The sequence below is a fragment of the Clupea harengus genome, chromosome 19 (genome assembly GCF_900700415.2).
Source record: "Clupea harengus chromosome 19, Ch_v2.0.2, whole genome shotgun sequence".
Classification (NCBI taxonomy): Eukaryota; Metazoa; Chordata; class Actinopteri; order Clupeiformes; family Clupeidae; genus Clupea; species Clupea harengus.
Genome location: NC_045170.1, coordinates 11,491,619 through 11,517,943, shown reverse-complemented (window position 1 = coordinate 11,517,943; position 26,325 = coordinate 11,491,619). Strand labels below are relative to the sequence as shown.

General features: G+C 39.3%; 2 protein-coding genes across 3 annotated transcripts; one reads left to right on the top strand and one right to left on the bottom strand.

Annotated features, from left to right (window-relative positions):
• Window positions 1–606: 606 nt before the first annotated feature.
• LOC116225014 (salivary glue protein Sgs-3-like) lies at window positions 607–6,902 on the bottom strand. Of its 2 annotated transcripts, XM_031586388.2 has the most exons (3): window positions 6,623–6,902; window positions 4,326–5,099; window positions 607–1,797 (listed from the first exon to the last, which is right to left on the bottom strand). In XM_031586388.2, the coding sequence occupies exons 1-3, from the start codon at window positions 6,680–6,682 to the stop codon at window positions 1,288–1,290; spliced, it is 1,344 nt and encodes a 447-aa protein (XP_031442248.1). In that variant the 5' UTR covers window positions 6,683–6,902; the 3' UTR covers window positions 607–1,287. The 2 variants fall into 2 exon arrangements, 1 of the variants encoding a protein (XP_031442248.1); XR_004165868.2 differs by lacking the exons at window positions 4,326–5,099; window positions 6,623–6,902 and adding an exon at window positions 3,324–4,316.
• A 10,173-nt stretch (window positions 6,903–17,075) lies between these two features.
• Window positions 17,076–25,180, top strand: anxa14 (annexin A14). The gene is made up of 12 exons (XM_031586180.1): window positions 17,076–17,122; window positions 17,341–17,437; window positions 17,582–17,670; window positions 18,435–18,548; window positions 18,975–19,065; window positions 19,453–19,532; window positions 19,734–19,772; window positions 20,177–20,267; window positions 20,577–20,684; window positions 20,790–20,845; window positions 20,937–21,044; window positions 24,917–25,180. The coding sequence occupies exons 1-12, from the start codon at window positions 17,087–17,089 to the stop codon at window positions 24,974–24,976; spliced, it is 969 nt and encodes a 322-aa protein (XP_031442040.1). The 5' UTR covers window positions 17,076–17,086; the 3' UTR covers window positions 24,977–25,180.
• Window positions 25,181–26,325: the final 1,145 nt, after the last annotated feature.

Sequence of the window (26,325 nt, the reverse complement as noted above, 5' to 3'; positions counted from 1 at the left end):
TTTCAATATATTTATTGAATGGTTGCTGAAGTGTCTGATTGCACTAGCATTATTTCCACTACATAGGGGGTGGTTTAGTTTAGTAAGTAAGTTTAGTTGTGGTATAACTAGCAAGTCAGACGCAACAATGGGTACTTCAGTCTGTATTTGTAAATACTGTCTGTTCTCTCTTCAGAGGCAGTTCCAAAGACATGTGTTTGCTTGGCATGCATGTGTTGAGGTGTCTGTGTCTATAGGAAAGGGAGAGATCAAAATGCTGCTATACGCTGCCGACCAGTAGATAAAGTGTTTGAATGGCTGTATAGCCCTGCTGTCTGATGGTGTGTACTCAGATATGTTCCTATAAACCAGGATAGTGTATTAGATAACTGAACTAACTTTGCTGCATCACTGGATACTGCAGTTTACTGGGTGTCCTCGCTAATGAGGCAGTATAACCTGGACTTAGAAACTTCCATGAGAATGAAATCAGCGAGACGTCATCTTCCTGATGGGCTACTTCACTCCCTCGGCGCCCAGTCCCTTGTTTTGACTGGTTTGTGGGCATAAGGTGCAGAGACTATTCTGTTTGGTGGATTCATTTACCAAGTAAGTTTCATCTTCATGTTTTGGTATTCATAAAGAAATGGTTTATGCATAAACGAACATTCAAACAAGACAGTAGTAATAATTGTATTCATGTATCCTGTTAGACATACTGAAACTAAGTGCTGTGAAATCTAGTTTTTGCTTGTGGAAAGAAACAGGACACAAAATAGAGATTGTTTAACTTAGAATAATGAACACAATGTAACAGAATAATTGTTTTTCAGAAAAGTAAAATAAATCCACAACCATGAAATCACATCTGATGTATTTTTCAGTGCATAGAAAATGTAGTAATGACTTAAAATGATGACATTTCTTGTGTTAAAGAAGAAATGTTACCCTATTTTGAGCAGAAAATAACATCAAGGACAATTTACAGAATTTTCCCAGGATGAAGATATATAATACATCATGCGCGTATATATTTATTGATATATATATATATATATATATACATGAAGGTATGGATATGAAGAGAAAGTAGGAAAATTATGGCAAACAATTTTGATGAATAAATGCATATATATATATCCTTTGGGTGATATGTTAGTTAATTCACTGTAAGTTCTATTTTCAGGCCACATGGAGGCACTCCCTGCCATAACTGCCATTTTTCAACTCTGATCATTTTGAGGCACCTGGTTCAATGAAGTCTGTGCACTTTCTGGAGGCCACGTGTAACTTTAATAAAACCATAACTCACTGCCACAACAAAAGAAACAGAATGGGCAGTGTGCAGCTCAGCAAGGTGGCGCTGATTCCTGAGGCGCCTGCTGGGGTGGTTAGAGTTGTGGCTGCAGTTGTGGTTGCAGTTGTGGTTGCAGTTGTGGCTGCAGTTGTGGCTGCAGTTGTGGTTGTTGTTGTTGTGGTTGTTGTTGCAGAGGTGGAAGTAGACATGATTGCTGATGTGGTAGTCTCTTCTGCTGTAGTGCTTGTAGTGGTCACTGTGGTTGTTGCTGCGGGTGTGGTGGTGGTCGAAGTGGTTGGGATTGTTTTTGTTGTTGTCGGTGCACCTGTGGTGGTTACCTTGGGTGTTGTTTTTGTGGTGGGTTCAACTGTAGTTGTTGTTGTTGTTGTTGTTGATGGAGGTGTTTCTGAGGTGGTCGTCACAGAAACGCTTGTGGCGGTCTCCATGGTTGTCTCTTCAGTAGCTGCAGGTGTTGTGGTTGGGGATGTTGCTGCAACTGTGCTCTCACCCATGCTGCTAGTCTAATATAGAGAAACAGAACAAGAGGAAGCAAGATATAATAGGACAACTCAAACAAAGGAAAAGATCGAAAAAATCTAAAGCGAGGTTAATGAACGACAACTTTTGGCACCCACTGATCCAAATTTCTTGGCAGACCACATCAGCAATACATTGTGGAACATCAACACAGACCACATTACCGAAAAAGCCACGCAAAGACTGTTTTTCCTAAGACAGCTCAAAGTTCAAAGTACACAAAGCCTTCTTCTTCAGTCATACACAGCCATTATTGAGAGCATACTTACCTCATCTATAACAGTTTGGTACGGCAGCTCGTACAGTCAGTCATGCTAAAAACTCCAGCGCATAGTCAATAAAATATATTATATATATATATATTATTGGCACCCTCCTTTCATCAACTGAATTAATGACCTCTGACCCCTCTCACCCTGCTCACCACCTCCTGCAGCTGATGCCCTCTGTGAGCCACTATTGGTCCCTGCCTGCAAAAATCCCGTTTCAAAAACAGTTTTCCCTACTGCAATAAGGACTCTGAACATGTCTCTACAATCCTGACAACTGCACTTAAATCTCCTGTGGCAATCATGGAAATATTGTCTGTAAATTGTGTCTTTCTGTAAATATTGTCATAAATCATAAATCATTGTTCTAATGTTGGTCATGTGGTCATTAAAAATCATTCTGATTCTGAAGAGAAAATATAGTAACACAAAAACAAAGGGATACCTATCAAACTAAATCAGTTGTAGAGGAGTAGATAAAACTCTATAAACTCTAAAAGTCTATATTACGAAAACTTCGTAGTCTTACAAAATACTTAAAACCAATGAAATTTCTGAAAAGCTGCCTGTGTGAACAGGTCGCCACAGGAATGACAGATGCAAAATCGTTCAGGGTACTACATTGTGCCTTTTACTCAGGCACATTCCTGAAATGAAATTGCACTACAAGAAATAAAACCATTAGAAATTGTTTTACCCTTGACTGCATGAATTCTACTATGAAATGAAATTGTGCCACAAGAAACCAAACCGTTAGAATTTAATTTACCCTTGACTGCATGAATTCTACTATCTAAAGCTATCTATCATAAAACTATACATTCTTTACCTTCAACTTTAGACCTGATGTAACTTTTTCTCACCTCTTGGTATCAAATACTCTATATTAAAAAATGTCACCCCACTGCATCAAGTCTCAAATGAACAAATTAAAAGTGTGAAAACTTCAATGGGAATGATGATCCCCATGAAGTCCAGCTAAAAATCAAACAGGCGTACAAGAAGAAAACAAACATTTAGTGGGAAAACTTTAGTGGGAATGACGATCCCCGTGAAGTCCAGCCAAAAACCTATCAAAAATCAGGCATGCAAGAATAAAACTTGGTGCATCTTTCTATTCGAGAGACTTTATTTGAATTAACCACAACCACCTAATAAAGGCCATTTGTGTTGGCTCAATCATGTCATAAACAAGCAAGATGATCCTGTGAATAAATATTGCGTCAAAGGAGTCCCGGTACCTGAGCGAGTGAGAGGGCCCAGAGAGCCACACTGCAGACAAGCAGATGCAGAAGCTTCATGGTGAAGCTGGAGCTGGAGGTTGAAACTGAAGATATAGTAGGCACTTAGATAGCCCTGAAACTCTGGACTAGATGGGATGATGGTCGGGTCCAATTAGCTCTGCCGTCCCTCTCTTAGAGTGTGATGTGATGCTGTTGTGAGTCTGAGTGAGCTGTGAGATGTGCCTGCCTTTATATACCACCCTGGCCTTGTTTGAGACACCAGGTATGTGCGTAAGTACACACAGCCCCTGTACTTCCTGTTCAGATAACTGAAAACTCTAAAAAGCGGGTCTTTATTGTCTTGCCGATCTGAAGGTCAGTCTTAAACTATGAGTAGCTTACTTATCAGCAAGGTGCTTGCAGTCTCATGTCAAAGTGCGTGCTGTATCTATTCTCAATAGCTATAGTATGTGGAACTACACACGTGTGGAAGCTCATTCTTTATCACCATTCTTTAAATGAAATGGTTAATGCCTTTAATAACAACTTAAGAAATGCATTAGACAGTGTGGCACCAGTTAAGATGAAGATGATGTGAAAAAAATGCATAACAAAATAACATCCATTAGAGCTGCCATTGTCAGGGATACCAGCAACCCACATGATCTGCCAGATAATAGGCCAGCAATTATGAAGAACTTTTGGAACATCCCTGAAGAGCTCAGCAAGGTTGTAAGACAGAGTAAACTATCAACTTGTTGCCTTGACCCAGCCACCACTTAATTCTTTAAACATGTCTTTGGCATTGTCTCCACATCTATTTAAAAAATAATTAACATGACTCTTGAGACTGGCATTTGACCCAGTGCCTTTAAAGTGGCTGTTGTGAAATCACTGTGCTACATATTAGCCTGAGAGGAGGGTTTTTATAATCTTGCCGATCTGGTCAGTCTTAAACTACGAGTAGCTCCTGAGACTGGCATATTCCCCAGTGCTTTTAAAACGGCCTGTGGTGGTTACCTTGGGGGTTGTTTTTGTGGTGGGTTCAACTGTAGTTGATGCTGATGTGGTAGTCTCTTCTGCTGTAGTGCTTGCTTTGGTTGGGTGTGCTGTAGATGCATCTGTGGTGGTCACTTTGGTTGTTGCTGCGGGTGTGGTGGTGGTTGGAGTGGATGGGATTGTTTTTGTTGTTGTCGGTGCACCTGTGGTGGTTAGCTTGGGTGTTGTTTTTGTGGTGGGTTCAACTGTAGTTGATGCTGATGTGGTAGTCTCTTCTGCTGTAGTGCTTGCTTTGGTTGGGTGTGCTGTAGATGCATCTGTGGTGGTCACTTTGGTTGTTGCTGCGGGTGTGGTGGTGGTCGGAGTGGTTGGGATTGTTTTTGTTGTTGTCGGTGCACCTGTGGTGGTTACCTTGGGTGTTGTTTCTGTTGTGGGTTCAGCTGTAGTTGATGCTGATGTGGTAGTCTCTTCTGCTGTAGTGCTTGCTTTGGTTGGGTGTGCTGTAGATGCATCTGTGGTGGTCACTTTGGTTGTTGCTGCGGATGTGGTGGTGGTCGTAGTGGTTGGGATTGTTTTTGTTGTCATCGGTGCACCTGTGGTGGTTACCTTGGGTGTTGTTTCTGTTGTGGGTTCAGCTGTAGTTGTTGTTGTTGTTGTTGTTGTTGTTGATGGAGGTGTTTCTGAGGTGGTCGTCACAGAAACGTTTGTGGCGGTCTCCATGGTTGTCTTTCCAGTATCTGCAGGTGTTGTGGTTGGGGTTGTTGCTGCAACTGTGCTCTCACCCATGCCGCTAGTCTAATATAGAGAAACAGAACAAGAGTAAGCAAGACATAGTAGGACAACTCAAACAAAGGAAAAGATCGAAGAAATCAAAAGCGAGGTTAATGAACGACAAAATAAAGCAACTTTTTTGGCACCATCCATTAGAGCTGGCATTGTCAGGGATACCAGCAACCCACATGATCTGCCTGATAATAGGCCGGCAGAGCTGGAAAAACTCCAGCGCATAGTCAATAAATTATCCCAGTTTATTGGCACCCCCCTCCCATCAATTTCATTACTTCATTCTAAAATAATAACCCAGATGATCTGCCAGATAATAGGCCGGCAATTAGGAAGAAGATTTGGAGCATCCCTTTAGAACTCAGCAAGGTTGTAAGAGAGTAAACTATCAACTTGTTGCCTTAACCCAGCCACCACTACATTCTTTAAACATGTATTTGGCATTGTCTCCACATCTATTTAAAAAATAATTAACCTGACTCTTGAGACTGGCATTTGACCCGATACTTTTAAAATGGCTGTCGTGAAATCACTGTGCTACATATTAGCCTGAGAGGAGGAAGTGTTTTTTAATTTTTTTTAAACAAAGCGGTTCTTTATCATCTTGCCGATCTGGTCAGTCTTAAACTACGAGTAGCTCTTGAAGCTGGCATATTACCCAGTGCTTTTAAAACGGCTGTTGTGAGACCACTATTGAAACTAGACTAATGTGCTAAGCAATTGCGGGCCTAGATCAAACTTGACATTATTGGCCAAGATACTTGAAGAAGTTGTTTTTAATCAGCTAAATCACTTTTTAAAAAAAACACAGTACAGAGACTGCTCTAACTAAAACAATCAACGATATTAGACTTAGTGCTGCTGCCAAAAAGGGTCTCAGTTCTCATTCTTTTCGAATTTGAATTTGACACGATTTACCTCAGCATTCTTATAAAGTGTTTAGAAAACTGGGTTGGTCTCTCTGAATGCATTCTTGTGGTTTGGAACACACAGTACAGATGTATGTTAGTCTTGGGGATTTTGCATCCAAGACATATTATATATCTTTTGGTAACGCAGCTGTCATGGTCCCCTCCTTTTTTCATTAGGTACTAGGTATATCATCAGAGAATATAATGAACACAATAACTTGCATAGCTACGCTAATGATAGGGTACACAATCAGGTCTCGAGCCGAATGCAACTAATACATTGTGCTCCCCTACTACCTGCTTGTCCGCAGTCAATCCACTCAATGGATGAGCAAAACATTTCTAAAGTTGACCCGAGGATAAAACAGAAATACATTTAGTTGGCCCTAAAGCCTAAAAAGATGCACTTCCTACCAGCAAAGGACACTTTGGTAAACAGCAACAATTGGATGTAACAAGTCTGGGTGTCAAAGTGCTTTAACTTCTCCAGTTTTATAAACACTGTTTGTGTTTGCTGAATTATGTGTCATATAAGCAGAGTAAAGTAAATAAAGAAGTTACACTTGATTTTGGGAATGCCACTAGTATTGAGTGTCATGTCAAAGGTGTTGTAGTGCGAAGTACCTGAGTGAGTGAGGGGGCCCAGAGAGCCAAACAGCAGACCAGCAGATGCAGAAGCTTCATGCTGAAGACGGAGATAAAGGTTGAGACTAAAGAAGACAGTACAGTCAGATACTCCTTAAGTGTTCTAGGTTTGAGAGTAGCGTGGTCCAGTTAACCCTGTTGACCCCCTTTTGTGGTGTGATATATTGCTGTTGTGAGTCTGAGGCAACTGTGAGCTGTGTTTGCCTTTATACACAACCCAGACCTTGATTTGGGTATGTAAATAAGTACATACAATTTTTGTCTCAGTATTTCCTGATTACTGAAATATCATCGTCACACTGAACTTAACCCAGAAGGAAGTAAGGAAAAATTGCTTCATTGCATGCATGATTTCCCAGCACATCAAAGTCTAACCAACCATTGATAGAGGTATGACTAACTATCACTAACTGAGGAGTTTATGGTCTTGCCAATCAGAAGACCAGTCTATAAGTAGCTTCCTTAATCATATATCATATATTGTTATAAAGTAGACCAATGCCTCTCCTTCTTGGTGACTGCTATGGTTAATAGTTTAATGATTTATTTGATTCTGTTGAGAATGCCAAGGTTTGAGACGATGCACTAAATGGCTTAGATAGGGTCTTGACAGGCTTCGTGCAATATGACCCTAACCAGATTCACAGATAAACATTCTTCACATGTATGCACAGCACATTCTGTATAGAAGAAGAGAGGTCGGGGACTTTGTCACTCTACGTGTAGCAGGCTTCCAGGCTGCATTTACAGTTCACCATTTTAACCATAGAAATGGGGGAAGATATATTATACTGGCAAGTATTTTCTACCGTCCAAAGGTCAGTTTAAAAATATGGAGCTTGGGTAAATAAATAGATTTCATTAGTTGATTCCGAGAAAAACGCATGTGTGACTCAAGAGCAGAGACCAAATCCTCCAATTACTTCTTTCTGGCTCATGTCATTTTTAAATTAATTTACAATGCAAATAATATTGCTATTTGCCTAGCTGGCCAAGAGGACAAGCTGTTCTCTGTGTGTTTTCTTTTCACATTGTCTGCAGGACATCTTCCACACACGATGCATCAGAAAAGCTGGCAGGATCCTTAAATACTGCTACCATCCATCCTTTAGACTTTTTTCCCTGTTGCCTTCTGGCAGGCGCTACCGAAGTATTCGGTCTCGCACCCGTAGATTAGAGAGCAGTTTCTTTCCAAGGGCCATCAGGCTTTTAAATGGACAGTGATACAGTCTCGCCACTTTACATGTTACAGTTTCATCTAGTGTTTGTACTACCAGTAATATTGCACTACCTGATACCAGGCACACTTGATTTGTCTTTAGGTTAGTATAGGTTTATTAGGTTAGTATAGGCTACTATATGTGTATTATATGTTTAGCAGGTTGTATTGTATATTTATTTTGTATATTTAATAGATGTATTATATGTTTATTATATGTGTAATTTATGTTCAGAGTACTTATTTGTTGTGCTATGCTATGGTAGGTTGTTGTGCAGTGTCTTGTCTTAAGAATTTCAGTGCCCAGTCTGACTCTGTGTTGTTCTGTGCATCTGACAGATAAAATACTTGAACTTGAACTTGAACATTTCTACAGATTTCTGTGTGATGGCTATCTGTTTGATGTATGCCCCATCTGGTGCAGTTAAACTTACTCAGGGGATCCTATATCTCACCTCTTTTTTTTTTTAGCCTTTGGTGTGTGAGATCCAAGTGTAAGTCTAGGTGTTGCCTTGTTCACACTAACTCATTAAATAAGTCATACAGTAAGTTAAGAACAGAATAATGTTCAACTCAAAAACCACCACCCAATCTCACGTAATGCCCCAGAATGAATATTCAATCCTTTGGTTGCCAATCTTATTCTATAGACTACCTGTTGCCCAATCGTGTTGATGTGATAATATCCTAACATTTATCTCCAACACCACTTTTGTTGTAATATTGTCCTTCATACAAATATGTTTTAAATATATTTAAATCAGGGAAGGCATGGAATCTGTCTGCAACTACAACTAAGTTTTAATGTGTTTCCTTATATTGCGACATCACACAACTCAATTGTGTTCACACCCTGCCTCCGCATCCTGCATCCTGGAAGGAAAATAAAAAATGACTAGATTTCTGATTTTCTGAAGTAAATACCAGTGAAGTTAAAGATCAGGTAATTTACTGTAATGTAATTCAAGGCGTGTAGCGAGAGACGAAGGAGAAGGAGGGCAAAGAGGAAGAGGAGAGGTGTGTAAAGACCAGTGGTGTATAAAGTACCCAAAAGCCATACTTGAGTAAAAGTAAAGATACCTTACTGGAAAATGACTCAAGTAAAAGTAAAAGTAACCTTTCAGAATACTACTTGAGTAAAAGTCTTAAAGTATCTGATCTTTACTGTACTTAAGTATCAAAAGTAATTTTCTGATATTAAATGTACTTAAGTATTGAAAGTAAAAGTACAAGTAAATGCTGTTAATAAAAAAGGGTCAGAATTTTGAGAATTAGGAAGTTTATTCTGACTAGAATGAGCATACTTATAAACTGGGCCTTATTTGAACACAATTTTAACACAATAGGCAATACTAAATCAGCACCGAAAGTAACAACCCAGTCATTACTTGAAACTGAAAAATGTTTTGTTCATCTTCAAACAAAACGTCCCAAAAAGCCATTATGAATTTTTTTAATTTTAATCTTTGTAACATTTTGTGAATGGGCTCCTGAGTATCCCAAGTTTTGCACAAGGCACAACCTGAGAACAATAACCTGGCGATCTGATACAAAGCCATAGCATTACATCAGGATCATCAGTTTTACAAGCAAGTTATCGGTACAGTGACTGTGAAATACTTTTAGCAACATGCACACACATCCCTTGAACAATAACGTTACTAGCAGCTATTTTGCTCCACACTGCTACGTTACTGTACTGTACTTTAGATTGTCACCATCCTAGCTAGCTAGCTAGATACCTCGCCAGAGATGGAATAAAGAATAAGAATAAATAATCTTTGTAGGTTATTAGCTAGCTTGAAATATTATATACAGATCTTACCCAGCGGTGAAAGTACATGACTAGTCTACAAGGTTGTGCTGGTGGCATTTAATGAAAAGGTCGTGGGGTTTCTCATTTTTTGATTGAGACCTGTGCTTTTGCTTCGATTATTGTTGTGTCCCCTTCGTTGTTGATCTTAATGTATTGGATATATCCTTCCACTGCATATTGCAGTCCATTTTGCCTTGATCTGGAGGATATCGCGGAGATATTACTCCAAAAAGAATCACTGACACTGACACTGACAGACAGTATAGTGCATGAACGAGTTCAAAAGACATAGCAACAGTAACTGAGAGGACGAGGCTTTTGCGAACGGTCAATAGCGCATTAACGTGCGCTAGGACCACTGATTCGCCAAACCTGCTTGCAGTCTGTGTTCTACCACAGTCCCTGACGTTGGTCTCGTCACTCTCATGATAATTTTTTTTCTAAAGATGATTTGATTTTGTAACGAGTAACGAAGGTTTCAGGAGAAATGTATCGGAGTAAAAGTATCAGTTTTCTTTGCAAAATGTAGCGAAGTAAAATAAATATAAGTAGTAAAGTAAAGTACAGATATCCCAAAAAACTACTTAAGTACAGTAACGAAGTATTTCTACTTTGTTACTATACAACACTGGTAAAGACTAATAGATTGAAAGACAGACAAAGAAAAAAGGAGAGACAGGTGATTCAGATGGTTGCTAGGGTGTTGCTAGGGTAGTCATGGTGATTTTTATGGTAATTGTGTGTTTTCTATTCTGGTTGCTAGGGCGTTGCAAGGTAGTCATAGTGGTTGCTATGGTTGTTGCTAGGGTAATTGAGAAAGGAGGGAATGGGAGGTAGAGAGAGGGGGAGTGAAATTCTTAGCTTTATATGTTGGGTTTAAAATGACAGAGAAAAAGCGAATGGATGGAATAAAGCATGAAGCCAGTGAAGCTGAAAAGAAGGAGATAAAACAGAGTTATAAACAGAGATGGGGAGAAGGTCTGAGAAAGATGAGAAAGAGAGAGAGGGAGTGAAGTGATTGGCTTCATATTTGAGTTACAAAAAAGGAGAGATGATACAGTATAGAGCCGTGGTCACCAAACTTTTTTTGGCCAAAGATCACAAACTCTGCCTTGGTGACAGGCAAGATCTACATATTGAGGCGTTGAGAGAAAAAGACTGTCCAGACTGTACTTACAACTTAACTTTTTATTTAGCATAATTGTAATTGAGTGAAATTAAACACTTTGGTCCAGCTTTCAAATTGATGTGACCAAGAACACACTAAATCACTTAATTTCTGTGCAACATAAAAAGGAAAATATTTGTTAACCGCACACAATATGAACAAGAAAAAACACATTTGCAATGAGCAGGCTGGATATGAACTGCTTTATTTATCAACTGAAGTTACAACACAACACTGACAATCTTTGTTTTCAGATCATTTGACAGTCGTTTTGAGGCCCCCAGGTTGCCACTCTTCAGAGGAGAATCAAGGAGAAGCACATCTTGCAATTGGCTACCTTAGATAGTTTTTCTAATGATTTTATGCACCTTTCTATGGAATAGAAGGCTTAACAAGCTAATCAGACTAATTATGTGTTGCAATTATTCAGTATTGAGTAGTTACAGGTATTCAAATCCTGAAAATGATTAGGGTGCCTAAATATTTGCACAGCCTATTTTTCACATTTGATTTCATTTCAAATACTGCTACACTAAATATCTTTGTCTGGAAAACACCCCACACTGTTAGCCCCAATTTCTTATCAAGTCTACTGTACTTAAACAATTTAATTACAATGCACTTCAAAAATGTAAGTTTTATGACATTACTACTAAATGTTAAGTATATTCTACTAAGTCTGATGACATTACTACAAGTTTCTAAGTATATTCTACCAATTTGTAGATATAGTCGAATGTGTGAATAACTTTAAGTCAAATGGCTTTAAATTACTGAGTTTTTTTCACTTAAATAATTTAAGTTTATGACATTACTACTGAATGTTAAGTATATTCTACTAAGTGTGATGACATTACTACAAGTTTCTAAGTTTATTCTACCAATTTGCAGATATAGTCGAATGTGTGAATAACTTTAAGTCAAATGGCTTTAAATTACTGAGTTTTTTTCACTTAAATAATTTAAGTTTATGACATTACAACTAAATGTTAAGTATATTCTACTAAGTGTGATGACATTACTACAAAATTCTAAGTACTTTGTAGATATAGTCGAATGAGTAAACCTAAGTGTTAACTTAAGTTAAGTGGCTTTCAATTACTGAGTTTTATTCACTTAAAGAATTGAAGTTATATGATATTACTACCAAATGTTAAGTATATTCTACTAAGTGTGATGACATTACTACAAAATTCTAAGTACTTTGTAGATATTGTCGAATGAGTAAACCTAAGTGTTAACTTAAGTTAAGTGGCTTTCAATTACTGAGTTTTAGTCATGACCAGAGTGCATTGTGGGAATGTGAATGCTCTTGACAGCTGAAAAGCATTAAGTAAATTAAGTCTGTAATTAATTTGGCAAAAAAACAAACTACAAATCAGCCGTGGTTAACCTAACGTGGTCACAACTTGAATGCGGAGCATGTTTAATTGAATCGCTCCTCTTGTTGTTTTACAATGTTTTGGAAGTGCAAGTACTGTCCTCATAGCTGTGAAAAGAGAGCACAGCTATTTAAACATTATAGACTAAAACATGGAAGTTAAGCGAGAACAGAGCCTTTTCCATGTTTATATCAGGAATGTCTGTGTATGTTCAGGTTATGCTTAATTTGGGGAAATGCAAGCTACCACCAAAAATTCAGACGCTGAAAAATCAGCTTGCAGCTTGCGAGTAGGTGCCAACTGGTTGCAATAATTTAAAAAAAACGTTTATTTTTTTCGTTTAAGTTTTTGTATTTTTGGTTTTCTAAAAAGTGTTGAAATAAAAGTGAAATCAAAAACTTGTCATTTTGAACTTGTAATTAAGTGCATTGAACTTACACACTTAAGTGTAGTACTTATGCAAAGCGATTGTTATTGCAAAATATTTTAAGTGAAATCAACTTCGGAATTAAGTTCATTGAACTTAATGCTTTAAGTTTAATCACTATGCAAAGCAGTTGATATTGCAATATATTTTAAGTTAAATGTACTCAAGTTTTCATTATACATTACTTGATGTTTTTAAGGCAACCACTTTCCTCAATTTTTTTAAGTAAACTCAACTTATCTGGGCTTAGTGTATTGCAATAGATTTGAAGTTAAATCGACTTGGAATTTTTATGTTCATTGAACTTAATGCTTTAAGTGTAGTCACTATGCAAAGCAGTTGATATTGCAATATATTTTAAGTTAAATGTACTCAGGTTTTCATTATACATTACTTGATGTTTTTAAGGCAACCACTTTCCTCACATTTTTTAAGTAAACTCAACTTATTGGGGCTTACAGTGCAGTACTCAGTGTTAAATAGAAAATGAATAATATACCACTGTGATCTTTTTTTGGTGAAGACAGAGTAAATTATCATGCAGCCTCAGAGGGTGCCAAAACTTTTGAAACGACAGTATGCGTGCATATTAATATTTCGAAAACCAACACGGTAATTGGAATGAAGTGGGAGTGGCCGATAACTAACATAGGCGCAAACGTACTCATGTAACGTCACCTTTAACATTAATATTAATATTAAGAAACACGTTGCAGTGTTAAACGAGTCGTAGAAGTCAAAATAGTGTAACGTGCCGGCATAGTCGCCCCATAATGCCGTGCGGCGGGCGCACACTGTTGTACTATATGTGTTATACCCTATGTGAGGCACTAGCGCATGTTCCCTAACGATGTTCCTTACGGTTCTAAGTACCTGTCGTTATTATGTGTTGGGACAGAGGTTGTGCAGGTGTGTGACTGTAGCACAGTCTGTTCGTGGTTACTTGCACCAGGGCATAAAGCCCGTGCCATTTTGTCAGTGTGTTGTGTTTTAGTGTTTAATAAATAAGCCATAACAAAGATTCCACGTTTCCGTGATTTGTTACAATAGACAAATATCTGTCTCGAAAACCATTCATTTGGGTAAGCTAATACATAACGTTAATCTATAAATAGACTTAGGATATCGGTTTATTTAACAAACTGGCCGATAACCAAGATAACAACGACATCCAAGAGAGCTTGAGGATGTTATGCACGCGAGTTGAGCCTAGTTGCGAGCTGTCAGACGAGCTGTCAGAATGTTGGAAATCTCTCTACATTGGTCAGACATTCTGCAACTTTATCCAATCCGACTGAACATGTTGAACTCTTCCGACAGTACCCGACAATGACCAACAAACACCAACTGCTGGCGCACACTGACCCAACTGTTGGTGTTTGTTGGCATTTGTTGGAGAATGTTGGCGTTTGTCGGGGCAGTGTGCAAGCTGCTTTAGAAGGGGCATTTAGTGGGAAGGCCTGAATTTGTGAGAAATTGTTGGTGATTACGTTCATATCAACTCTACGGACATCCTCAGATTTAAATAGCTGGCGTTCATGATTCAGGCGGAGATCCTTTCTGACGTTGGTCTTCCGAAGTCTGTCAGAAAACATTTCAGAAGACACTTCAGAAAATGTTCATTTTTTTTTTTTTTTCTGTATTTAAAAAAAAAATGTGGAGATCGACAGGGAAGGTCTTCGAGATCGGCACGTCGGTTGGCGACCTCTGGTATAGAGGGATTAAGAGTTAAGAGGAAAGATGGGATAGTGGCCAAGGTGAATTTTTTATTTTTCTATATTTTTTTACATGTTTTTAAAAAGTAAGTTGATGAATGTACACTATCCCTCTTGATCAAATACACAAATTGATTGATTGATTGGTTGATTGATAGATAGATAGATAGATAGATAGATAGATAGATAGATAGATAGATACATAAACAGACAGATAAACAGACAGATAGAAAGTTAGAAGATAGAAAGAGTGGAGGGAGCTTTTGGAGAGAGAGAGAGAATGAGTGAAAGTAGGAAAGATAAAGGACAGAAAGCAGGGAGGAGATGGTTAGAATGGAAGACATAGGCATGGAAGAAAGAAGGGAAAAAGATGTAAGGGAGGATTGAGGACTTTAAAGTCAGAGAAAGCTGACATGAAAAAGGAAAAAAAAAGAGTGGGAAATAATGGACAGAGTAATAGAAAGAAAAAAAGGGAAGAGTAAAAAAACAATCAGGGTGAAGAGAAGGAGTGACAAGAATAAAGAAGGAGAGAAAATGGAGTGATACAGAGAAATACAGTGTAAGAGTAATTGTAGAGGGATAGCTAGCTAGATAGAAAACTACAGAGATAGAAAGAAAAACGAGTAGAGTATCTCCTAGTTATAGAGTAGGCCTAGTATAGGCCTATATTGACAGGGACAGGGAGAAAGGGAGCCTTCATATTGGCGCAGGTGTCAGTGAAACACAGGGGCAAGCCAGTTTAATTACCCCAAGGTTTTCTTCTATATCTTAAAAATGAAAATGACATAGCTGAAGTGTCCTTTATAAGACCTATGCGACAAAGTTTGAACTAAGTTTCTGTGTTAAGCAGTTCGAGCTGCATTAGTTTCAGAAAAAGGTTTCATATCAACCCATTCAGTAATTAGACATAATCCACGACAACTACAAGTCTCTGAAATGTGAAAAGGGTGGCACTTGCATGGCACTTGGTGTGTTGACATTAACCACAATTGCCCTCACTGCTCATATTTAGTCTTTGATTTCCCATAAACCTGAGAGCTGTTTGTGCTGAGTCACAACAACCAAGCCATTACGACTCAAACAGGGAACTCCCCAACTGCCCTTATTTAGTGTAAGCACTGAATGCTGTAACCTCTGTGAACTATAATACTATGAAATAAATAGAAATTACAATTTGTTTCAATTTCAAAACAAATGAATGCATGAAATAACATTGTACTGCCCTGCTGTACATAGATACGTGGTGTCTCTCCTGTATGTAGTTTCCAGTATTCTCCAGAGTGAGAAACACTGAATGGATATTTGACCTAATCAGTGGTGTTGGATTCCTGTTGCACTGGGGGAAAAAAACAACATGTTCTTTTGTTCCTGTTCTTCCAGTTTTTAAAGGGGAGTTTGGGGACCTTGAGCACTGTGTGATTTAGTGAGGAAACTAACACAGCTCAACGGCATTATGAACAATGTAAATCATTTTTGTCTTGTTTAGGGAGGGGGATGGATGGGTGAATTTTAATTGTAAAACAGACTCTACAGACGGCTCTACAGTAAGTAATACAGTACTATACTCTCGGCTTGTTAAAAAAAAACTCTACTTTTACAAATGTGTTACATCCAGCTGTTGTGGGTAGGCAGTGTAGATATTTGTATATCATCATACATTTACATGTATTTAACTCTAGCCTGGGCACTGTAGTCATATGTTGTGCTTAGGTTGAGGAGGCAGCAGATATGCAGTGTGGTGAGCTTTAATCAGACCTCTCATCTTGATGGTGCCTGTGATGGCTGAACCGCCAATAACAGCCATGTTGAATCCATTGTAGCGATTTGTTGAATTACCACCACCGAAATTTGTCTTGGTTTACAACATGAAGGAAAGACATGGTTGTACGTTGATGATGAACTGAACGGAAGAACTGATGGATGTGTTGCAGTTAGTGCCACTACAGTGGACCACAGCGTACCAATCGGAAGAGACCAAATGGGAATGTTTCAGGTGTTGATAGTGCATTGAATCACTGATCAAATTACAATAGTCTGAAAGGGACATAAAGACACAGAGGGAGAGACAAGGAAACAAAGAAAGTCAGGGAGGGAAAAAAAAGAGTAAGTGAGTGAGTGGGAGATAGAGAGAAAGAATGAGAGCGATACATAGTGTAGAAAAATATATGTAATGTATGTTCAGTGCTTTGGTAGTAATACTGTCATGCAAATAAAGCCTATTTGAGTTGAACTGAGAGTGAAAGAGAGCGATAAAGAGAGAGAGAGAGAGAGAGAGAGAGAGAGAGAGAAAGAGGGAGAGAGGGGTGGGGGGAGCCACATAAGATGAGAAACACACAGTGTCATCCCTCAGTTCAGACACAGCCTCCTCTCTCTCCAGCACTGGTATGTCACCACACACTCGTTCCATCGATTTGATCATATTTATGGATTATATCGTGAAAACTGTCAAAAGGGCTGTCAATTATTGGCATGATGAGGATATTTCATTTGGAGAATCTACTTCTATACTTCTTCTTGTAGATATTCCCTGCTTAAGCTTTGTCTGATTTTGATTCAAAAAGACATTTAATGTGAAAAGTTATATTTTAACTAGTCTGCAGTTTAGAATTATGTTCCAGCTCAGAGGTGGTCATTGTTGAATGGTGTGAGGCTGTACGAGGACTGTAGGAATTTCTTTAACACACCTGTTTCCTTGTGTATCTCCAGACACTAGCAGATGAAGGGCTACACAATGGAGACAAACATTAGCATGGTAATGCTCTGTATATTGTAATTCTGTCTATGCTTAGTATAGTCAATGGAATGGTCTTTGTAATTAATGTAACTCATCAACGTAATTTTCTGCAAAAAAGAATACAACAGAATAGAGTGCATGTGTGAATATACATTATGACACTTGTATGAGGACAGAGTGGAATTGACCAATGAGCCTTATACCTCCTTCCCTGGCCCCCTCTCCCCTACCCATAGGACACGTGTTGGGGAACCCTAGGCTCCGTCAGGCCCTTCCCCAACTTCCGTCCAGAGAAAGACATAGCAGACATCCAGAGTGCATGTCAGCAGAAAGGTGCTTCTTTTTACTCAGTATCTGGCCATAGAGTTTCTACACTGTGCTTTTCTTCTTTAATGGAGATTTGAATACATTTGTTTTCTATTGCCAAACTCAATTTGAGTGTTTGATTTGGATGATAATCTGGGGAACTGCTGACAGATGTGACGACCCTGGTGAGAATCATGACGAACAGAGACAATGCCCAAAGACAGAGCCTGGCCCAAAACTACCTCTCAACCACAAGCAAGGTAACGTTCAAAAGATATATTTTTTTATATCTACACTACAGCAGACCCTGTTACTAGGGTTTGATTGCTATTACTCACTCTCTCTATCGCTCTGTTTTTGTGTGTGTGTGTGTGTGTGTGTGTGTGTGTGTGGGTGCGTGTGTGTGTGTGTATTTGTGTGTGTGTGTGGGTGTGTGCGTGCGTGTGTTTGTGTGTGGGTGTGCGTGCGTGTGTTTGTGAGGGTGTGCGTATGTGTGTGTGTGTGTGTGTGTGTGTGTGTGTGTGTTTGTGTGTGTGTGTGTGTTTGTTTGTGTGTGTGTGTGTGTGTGTGGGTGTGCGTATGTGTGTGTGTGTGTGTGTGTTTGTGTGTGTGTGTGCGCCTATGTGTGTGTGTGTGTGTTTGTGTGTGTGTGCGTGCGTGTGTTTGTGTGTGTGTGTGTGTGTGTGTGTGTGTGTATTTGTGTGTGTATGTGGGTGTGTGCGTGCGTTTGTTTGTGTGTGGGTGTGCGTGCGTGTGTTTGTGAGGGTGTGCGTATGTGTGTGTGTGTGTGTGTGTGTGTGTGTTTGTGTGTGTGTGTGTGTGTGTGTGTGTGTGTGTGTTTGTGTGTGTGTGTGCGCCTATGTGTGTGTGTGTGTGTTTGTGTGTGTGTGCGTGCGTGTGTTTGTGTGTGTGTGTGTGTGTGTGTGTGGGTGTGTGTGTGTGTGCGCGCATGTGTGTGTGTGTGTGTGTGAGTGTGGGGGTGCGTGTTTGTGTGCGTGTATGTATGGGCTCGTGTGTGTGCCAGGAGCTGACAGCAGACTTGAAGAGGGCCCTGTCTGGGGACCTGGAGTCACTGATGCTGGACCTTCTGCTGACCCCAGATCAGTTTGATGCGCAGCGTCTGCACCGGGCCATGAAGGTGAGATGTTCAGAAAATGCATGCTGCACAGGAATACTGTGTACTATGCCTTTAATAGCACCACTGATGTTGTCATGTTATCTCTTTTTCCTTGTCTCGTGGGTGACTGAGGTATGTTATTAATAAAGCACATGTTTGACATAGTTAGGATTTCTCACGTGTATGAGAGACGAAGATAGCAGCTCAGAGGAGGATCTGGTGCCAGTCACAGTTGTGTCTCTCCACCTCCCCATCTGGCTACATTGCACATTGATTAGATAGTGACACAGACATAACAGGGCAGTATAACAAGGCCTTAGCACAAGGTGCTCTTAGCAGAGATGTACATGTGGGCTTTAAAAGCATGAGTGGTGTGTGTGTGTGTGTGTGTGTGTGTGTGTGTGTGTGTGTGTGTGTGTGTGTGTGTGTGTGTGTGTGTGACCACAGGGATTGGGCACAGATGAAGAGACCTTACTAGAGGTATTGTGCACAAGATCACCACCACAGCTGAAAGGCATCACTTCAGCCTATAACAAGAGTAAGTAGCCCTGCTTGAGAGAGGCTTTGTATGAACTAGTCAACACACAGAAACAAAAGGATTTGATCACAGAAACTCTTAAAAGTTCTACTCACAACCATTTCATCAAGAGGTCGTTGTAGAAGTAAAGGTATTGGGTTCTCAGCTATCATCACATCTAGACAACTATAAGCCCCCAAAGTTCCATGTAAAGCAAAGAAAGACTTTTTGAAGAAGTTTTCTTTGATTAAATACATACATAAAGCTACAATTTTGTCTGCCATGCAGAAATGATTTAGACTTACAGTATGTGTGGCTTCCTTACTTTTCACATCATACTACAGTCTAACATCTGGTCAGACTGGCCTTGTCACTGAACACACACGTCATTGTTGCTTATCTTCACAGTGTACCAGAAAGATCTGGAGAAAGACTTGGAGGGTGATACCAGTGGAGATTTTACCAAGCTACTGCTCGCATTAATCAAGGTAACCTCAGTTTGTTCTCCAGACAATGTTTGCAAAAAGATACTTTTCAAAACCTACTTCAACCACACAAGGTATAGACCTTGGTTATAGGGACTCGTAAGAGGAATTTCCCAACTGTGGAGTGGTTAGTGGTTTGCCATGTTGTTATTTCTACAGAGCAGCTGAGCTAAGCTTTGGCTATTTCTGTGTTGTTCCTTGCAGAAGGAAAATGGAACAGGAACAGTTGACCAGGATGTCAATGTGAGAAAGTTCTATGGTTTTTATTGTATCATTAAATCGATTATTGTGATCTGTCAGTCTGCCCCAGGGCAGCTGTGGCTACTGATGTAGCTTACCACCACCGGTATGACTGTGTATGAATGACTACTGGACTCTGTAAAGCGACTTCGGGTATTTAGAGAAGCGCTATATAAGATTGAATGATTATTATTATTATTAATGTAAATATGGAATCAGAAGTAAATGTGTACCCCCAACTGAGACAACAACACTACAGAGCCTTTAACAGGACATAATGGCAAATTATTTTACCAAAAAAGACCACAAGATCACAAGAGAATAATGAAAGACATGATGCTTTGGAAAACTCTAAACCTTTTCTATTTTTATTTCTATGGTATACGGATGTCTGTGCACAACTATAGTGTCTTTCTGAAGAACTGAATGGTGAGAAGGCAGATGCTACACCTTGGATCAGCCTCCTTACGACCAGATGCCCAGACCATCTTAGGAAAGGTATTGCTTGTCACAGTACACAGACATAGTTATTTTTTGTATGTCTGTGGTTTCAACTATTTTTTTTATTTATTCATGTATTTTCCTGACATTACAGTGGAAATAAGTTGGTGCTATACTCTGTTAGGTCAATTAGTCGTGCAGTGATAGTGCTGGGAATGGCTTCTACAACATGACAAGATTAAAAACTTTTGCGGGACTTTAGATTTCCTTTCTAGATGAAATCTCGATCAAATTCCACTGTTTTCAGCTTCAATGTCAATAAAGTGTCACTGAAATCACTGAACTCCGATGTGAATGGTACCTTAGTACTCACCAGCCTGGAAGGAGCTATTGGGCAGCCAGTGGATGAGGCTTTGGAGAAACGTTTTGGAGGGCTCATGTCTGGAGACCTGAAGCTTGGCTTGACAACACTTGGTGAGTGAGTAAGAGAGAGAGAGTGAAAGAGAGAGAGAGAGAGAGAGAGAGAGAGAGAGAGATTTAGTGTGCATTATTATAATTCTGCTGGTTGTTGTTCTGCAGTGCATTGCATACAAAACCCAGCCACTTACCTGGCTAAACGACTGCAAAGCATGAAGGTACTGCACACCTTATCCCAAACTCCCATTCTTCTTCTTAGCTTCTTAAGCGTGCGTTATGTGTAACATGATTGTGTGTATATTCCCCAAGGGAGGTGTGGTGCAGGGTGTGCTGGTGTCACACTGTGAGGAGGATCTGCTGATAGTCAGGGTAGCATACCTCAGAGAGACAGGCACCTCTCTCTACTCCGCTTTACAGGTACAACACACACACACACACACACACACACACACACACACACACACACACACACACACACACACACACACACACACACACACACACACACACACACACAGTAACACACACATACACACAAACACACACACACAAAGAGTATCTCATAGGGTCAGTCTTGTGTTTATTCTGTCTGGTTTTTAACCTGAAGGGACCTTGTGTGCTAATAAGTAGAAAGGAAGTGAGAGAGAGTTTATCTGGCCATGTGAGGTGATTGTTTGCAGTGGATGACATAGCGACATAGTTGTCCTAACCCACACTTTCCAGGTCATGAAAGTACTTCCATATAATTCTAAATCCAAATGTGAAAAAAACGTCCAGCAATATCATATCCTGTTTAATTATTATTCAGTGACTTAAAATGAAAGACCTTTTGAAGAACTCTTATTGTGTGTCATAAATGCCCAGTTTATGCTGTTCAAGTTGGTCTGCACAAACTCAGAGTGAACATCAAAGTGAACAGATTATCTAACAGACCCTTTCATGCAAGGCACGACTCCTAAAAAAGTGATAATATTCATGTTATCAAGGTTTGGGCCCCTTGGAAATAAAAGTTTGAATCGCAGGAATGATTGAACAATCGAGTCATTGAAATGAGTCAGTGACATTAACTTTAACACCTGTCAGGACTCAGTGTATGAAGGTACAAGGGGGCGATCATAACCTCTTAATATATACATATAAACTCCTCAAAAAAAGTTCGGAAACGTTATTTCGGTCGATTATTCCTCCCCTTTAATAATACCAATTGGTATTGTATTTTATATTGTTGGAAAGCCTGATTAGTCACCTTTACAACGAGGTACAACTTGTAAGGATCGTGCATTCGTGGAATGAGCAACACAACTAACCGTGTAGGTAGCGGACCCAAAAAATTTGCCAAAATCCCAAATTCTTCTGTTGGTATTCACTCTTGTTTTGAGTTGCTTGGTGGATTGGATGATTGCACTCTCTCACATTAATAAGGAAAAAACAATAAATATTGGCCATTTTTACACTTTATTCATTTCCCCCTGTCAGGGACCTCAGTAGCGTGTGGAAGATCCATACGCAGCCACAACGGCTTGGCACCTCTTCCTCATGCTGGTCTCCAGCCTGGTCACACACTGCTGTGGGATGGCATCCCATTCCTTAACCAGGATTTGTCGCAAGTCAGCCAACATGGTTGCTTTGGTCACTCTGACACGTACAGCATGCCCAAGCTGATCCCACAAGTATTCAATTGGGTTGAGGTCTGGACTCACGGCAGGCCATTCCATCCTCTCCACTCCCAAATTCTGGAGGTACTCTGTGATGATCCTGCCTCTGTGGGGGCGAGCGTTGTCATCCTGGAGGATGGAGTTAGGTCCCAGATTCTGGAGATATGGGATCGCCACTGGCTCCAGAATCTCATTCCGATATCTCACTGAATACCAACAGAAGAATATTGCAGGGGGTTTTTGCCAAAAAATTTTGGGCCGCTACCCACACGGTTAGCTGTGTTGCTCATTCCATGAATGCACGATCCTTACAAGTTGTACCTCGTTGTAAAGGTGACTAATCAGGCTTTCCAACGATATAAAATACAATACCAATTGGTATTATTAAAAGGGAGAAATAATCGACCGAAATAACGTTTCCGAACTTTTTTTGAGGAGTGTATATGGGCCATTCTACCGAATTGGTGCAAAGTGTGGTCCCACAACAATAAAAACTATTTACAAAACAATTAAGTATTCAGACATAGATATTTACTAAGAATATGTTATCGTCTATTTAAACCCAAGACATTAATTGAGATAGGGATAAGCTAAATATATACAAAATCATCATTTATAGGGTACTTTCTATTGGGAAGTAGCTGTCCCTAACCCTGGCATCTAAATTTCAATGTCTGTAAATAACACTTTTTAGATTTTTTAGATTTTTTTCAATGATGTGATTTCAAAGATCTTTACGATTAAGTTTAAACAGAACTTGGAAGATTTAGATTTATCGTGGGTTTAATTAAAACAATAAAATAAACTATACTCAAAAAATCATGTCCAAAGTTTTCATCTCACTACCGAAACACAGGAGTTTTAGTCCATTGGCTGAGCCTGTTTTTTAGCCACACCCCTGCATTTATAACCAGGCAGTGATACTGCATCCCTGTCCCTCATGGCTGAATGGTAAGTAGCTAGATCCCATACTTTTGATATAAATGTGTTCCAAAGTCTGAAAATCAGTGTGTAACCTTAAGAATTGTCACTACCGAACACCTTTTTTTCTTCAATTAAGTACACTTTTTGGGGTTTTATGCAAAGTATTATGTTTGTTTGTGTGTACACCTCTTCAAAGATTTGTTTGCTAGCCATGTGCTTGATAGAATTATTTATTTATGCTCAAATTTAGCTAGAATTGTCACTACCGAAACAGTCACTACCAAAACAATCACTACCAAAACATTTGGTAAAGTTTCGGTAGTGACAAAATGGAATGGTAAGTAGTTCAATCCCATCGTTTTGAAATAAATGTGTTATGTGGACTAAATGGTAAAGATGTAGATAATGCTGATTTCTATCTGAAATTGTTCAGGAGAGAAAGAATCATAAGACACCAAAATGACAAAAGGAAAAAGTGGAGCAGAGAGGCTGAGAGAATACCGACAAAGAGTGAGGGATGACCCAGTGAAACACCAAGAATATTTAAGGAAGGAAAGAGAAAGAAATAAGAAACGAAAGGAAGAAGGAAAGTTGAAATGTATCAGTGATTTATCCAACAGGGAGCAAAAGAAGGTCAGAAAAATATGGAGGAAAAGACAGCAAAAGCACAAAACATTTGTGTTTTTCAATTTTCCCAACCTAAAGCATAGTATGAGTTAAGATTAAGCAATAAGGTTGAGGAAATATGATACAACCTTGCAAACAAAATACTGTGGTCACTACCGAAACAGTGCTGTCACTACAGAAACAGTGCAGTCACTACCGAAACACTGGATGTTTTGTAAAAAATAAAGTATATTGAGTTATCAACTAAAATGTTATGATACTGATTGGTTTAATGTATGTTCAATTTCATCAATCATCAACTCTGGAATCAATATGATCAGTATTTTGCATTTTACAAAGAAATATTGCACTTAGATTTTGATGAATTGTATAAATTGAACTTTGAAATTTGGTAAAAAATTCATTTTTATTGATTTCATTGTGAAAACCTTCAAGAAATATTTGTAAAAATACTCTTCAGAGAAGGGAAGGAAACACAATCTGAACAGGTTAATAATAATACGCTTTTCCTATAGTTTATTACTATGTTTCGGTAGTGACATTTTTTGGGAGAGGAAAAACTTTCCAACACATTCTGAAAATACAATATAAAAATTGACGGTTCATTTACTAGATATGTATACTTTAGATATGGTACAATGTATATACGGACAAAGTTTTGGGAATAAAACATACAAATTTTCCAACCTGACTTTGCACCAATTCGGTAGAATGGCCCATATACTGTATATTAAGAGGTCATGATTTATATATAAAAATACACAATCATATTAATCAGTAGGTGCGTAAAAAACACTTTCCAAAGAAACTCACTAACACACATATATACACCACACAATTACACTAACAATCTATCTTTTAAAAGTAAAACAATCACTATTTCACCACAGAGCAGTTCTCTCAAATCAGACTGAAGTACATCACCACAATGATCAAATAATACAATGCACTTATGTGTAACACTACAATTATAGATATAACTCTGAAATAATAAACATCACGATGCAGATTGATAATGCAAATAGATGTCTTTATAAAGATTTGTCTGTATTAAAGCAGATATGTTACTGTTTCTTTGTGCAGAGTCAATTCAAAGGGGATTTTCAGAATGCTCTTTTGGCTCTGTGTCGAGCAGAAGATTAGCTGATAATGGAGAGGACACCACGGAAACACCACGTCACGGAGATGTCATGTCAGTGTATGTCCCTGAGGATCACTCATATACCAAGATGAAGATGTAGAGGAAATTATGTCAATAATAATAAAGTTTCTACACACACTGATTAATAAACTACTTTTTTCACTCTTCAAGTCACTTTTTAGAGCAAGCTGTAAAAATGCTATACATTGAACATATTCAAAGACACTAACATATGTCAACATAAGTCATAGAACCACTGCAGTAGACTCCTAATAATCTCATTGTTCACTGGCCAACATCAGTCCAGTCCCTTGATTTTCGAGTGCTGGATGTCACTGTAAGACCACATGGGGGCAGTCACTACCATAGACATATATAGGGTTAGGGTCTATATATGTCTATGGTCACTACCCCAACATGAGTGACAACATGGACAGCATGCAGATCAACAAGCTAGCGCCGCTGATACCAGAGGGGCTCCCAGTGGAGGCGGTTGGTGTGGTAGATCTAGTTGTTGTGGATGTTGCGGTTCTTCCTTTCTGTGCAGTTGTGGTATCTATGATGGATTCCAAAGTTGTACCTGCGGTGATTGTCAAGGTTGTCTGTCCTGTCTCTGTAGTGCTCTTAGTCTTGCCTGTGGCGGATTTTTCAGTTTTCCCTGTGGTTACTATTGTACTAGCCATTGTAGGTACAGCTGGAGTTTCTGCTGTGGTTGTTTTCTGTGTAGTTGTGGTGACTCCCATGGTTGTCAGGAGCGTAGCTCTGTTATCTGCCATGGATGTCTTTGCTGGCGGCCTATCTGTGGTGTTTGCCAAGGTGGTGTTTGTTGTAGGTGCACCTGTTGCATTCGTGATGGTTGTCTTTTCTGTGGTTGTAGCTGTGGTGACTGTCATTGTATTTGCTGTTGTAGGTGTAGATGTAGTTGTTTGTATGGTTGTTGTTTTCTGTGCAGCACTGGTGACTGCCCTGACTTTTGTAGCATTTTCAGCTGTATTTGCCACGGTTGTCTGTGCTACAGCTGTGGTGATTTTAATTGTTGTTGTTGATGATGTAGGTGCAACTTCAGATGCTGTTCTTCCTTTCTGTGCAGTTGTGGTATCTATGATGGGTTCCAAAGTTGTACCTGCGGTGATTGTCAAGGTTGTCTGTCCTGTCTCTGTAGTGCTCTTAGTCTTGCCTGTGGCGGGTTTTTCAGTTTTCCCTGTGGTTACCATTGTACTAGCCATTGTAGGTACAGCTGGAGTTTCTGCTGTGGTTGTTTTCTGTGTAGTTGTGGTGACTCCCATGGTTGTCAGGAGCGTAGCTCTGTTATCTGCCATGGATGTCTTTGCTGGCGGCCTATCTGTGGTGT

What these genes read in the sequence shown, in the direction of transcription:
- LOC116225014 (XM_031586388.2), bottom strand. Translation starts at nt 6,682, where the DNA reads ATGAAGCTTCTGCATCTGCTGGTCTGCTGTTTGGCTCTCTGGGCCCCC. An exon ending in GGGCCCCCTCACTCACTCAG is followed by an intron (nt 5,100 to 6,622) that starts GTACTTCGCACT and finishes TCTCTATATTAG; the next exon opens with ACTAGCGGCATGGGTGAGAG. An exon ending in CCACAAAAACAACCCCCAAG is followed by an intron (nt 1,798 to 4,325) that starts GTAACCACCACA and finishes TCTCTATATTAG; the next exon opens with ACTAGCAGCATGGGTGAGAG.
- anxa14 (XM_031586180.1), top strand. Translation starts at nt 17,087, where the DNA reads ATGAAGGGCTACACAATGGAGACAAACATTAGCATG. An exon ending in ACCTCTCAACCACAAGCAAG is followed by an intron (nt 17,671 to 18,434) that starts GTAACGTTCAAA and finishes TGTGTGTGCCAG; the next exon opens with GAGCTGACAGCAGACTTGAA. An exon ending in CTCTCTACTCCGCTTTACAG is followed by an intron (nt 21,045 to 24,916) that starts GTACAACACACA and finishes TTCTTTGTGCAG; the next exon opens with AGTCAATTCAAAGGGGATTT.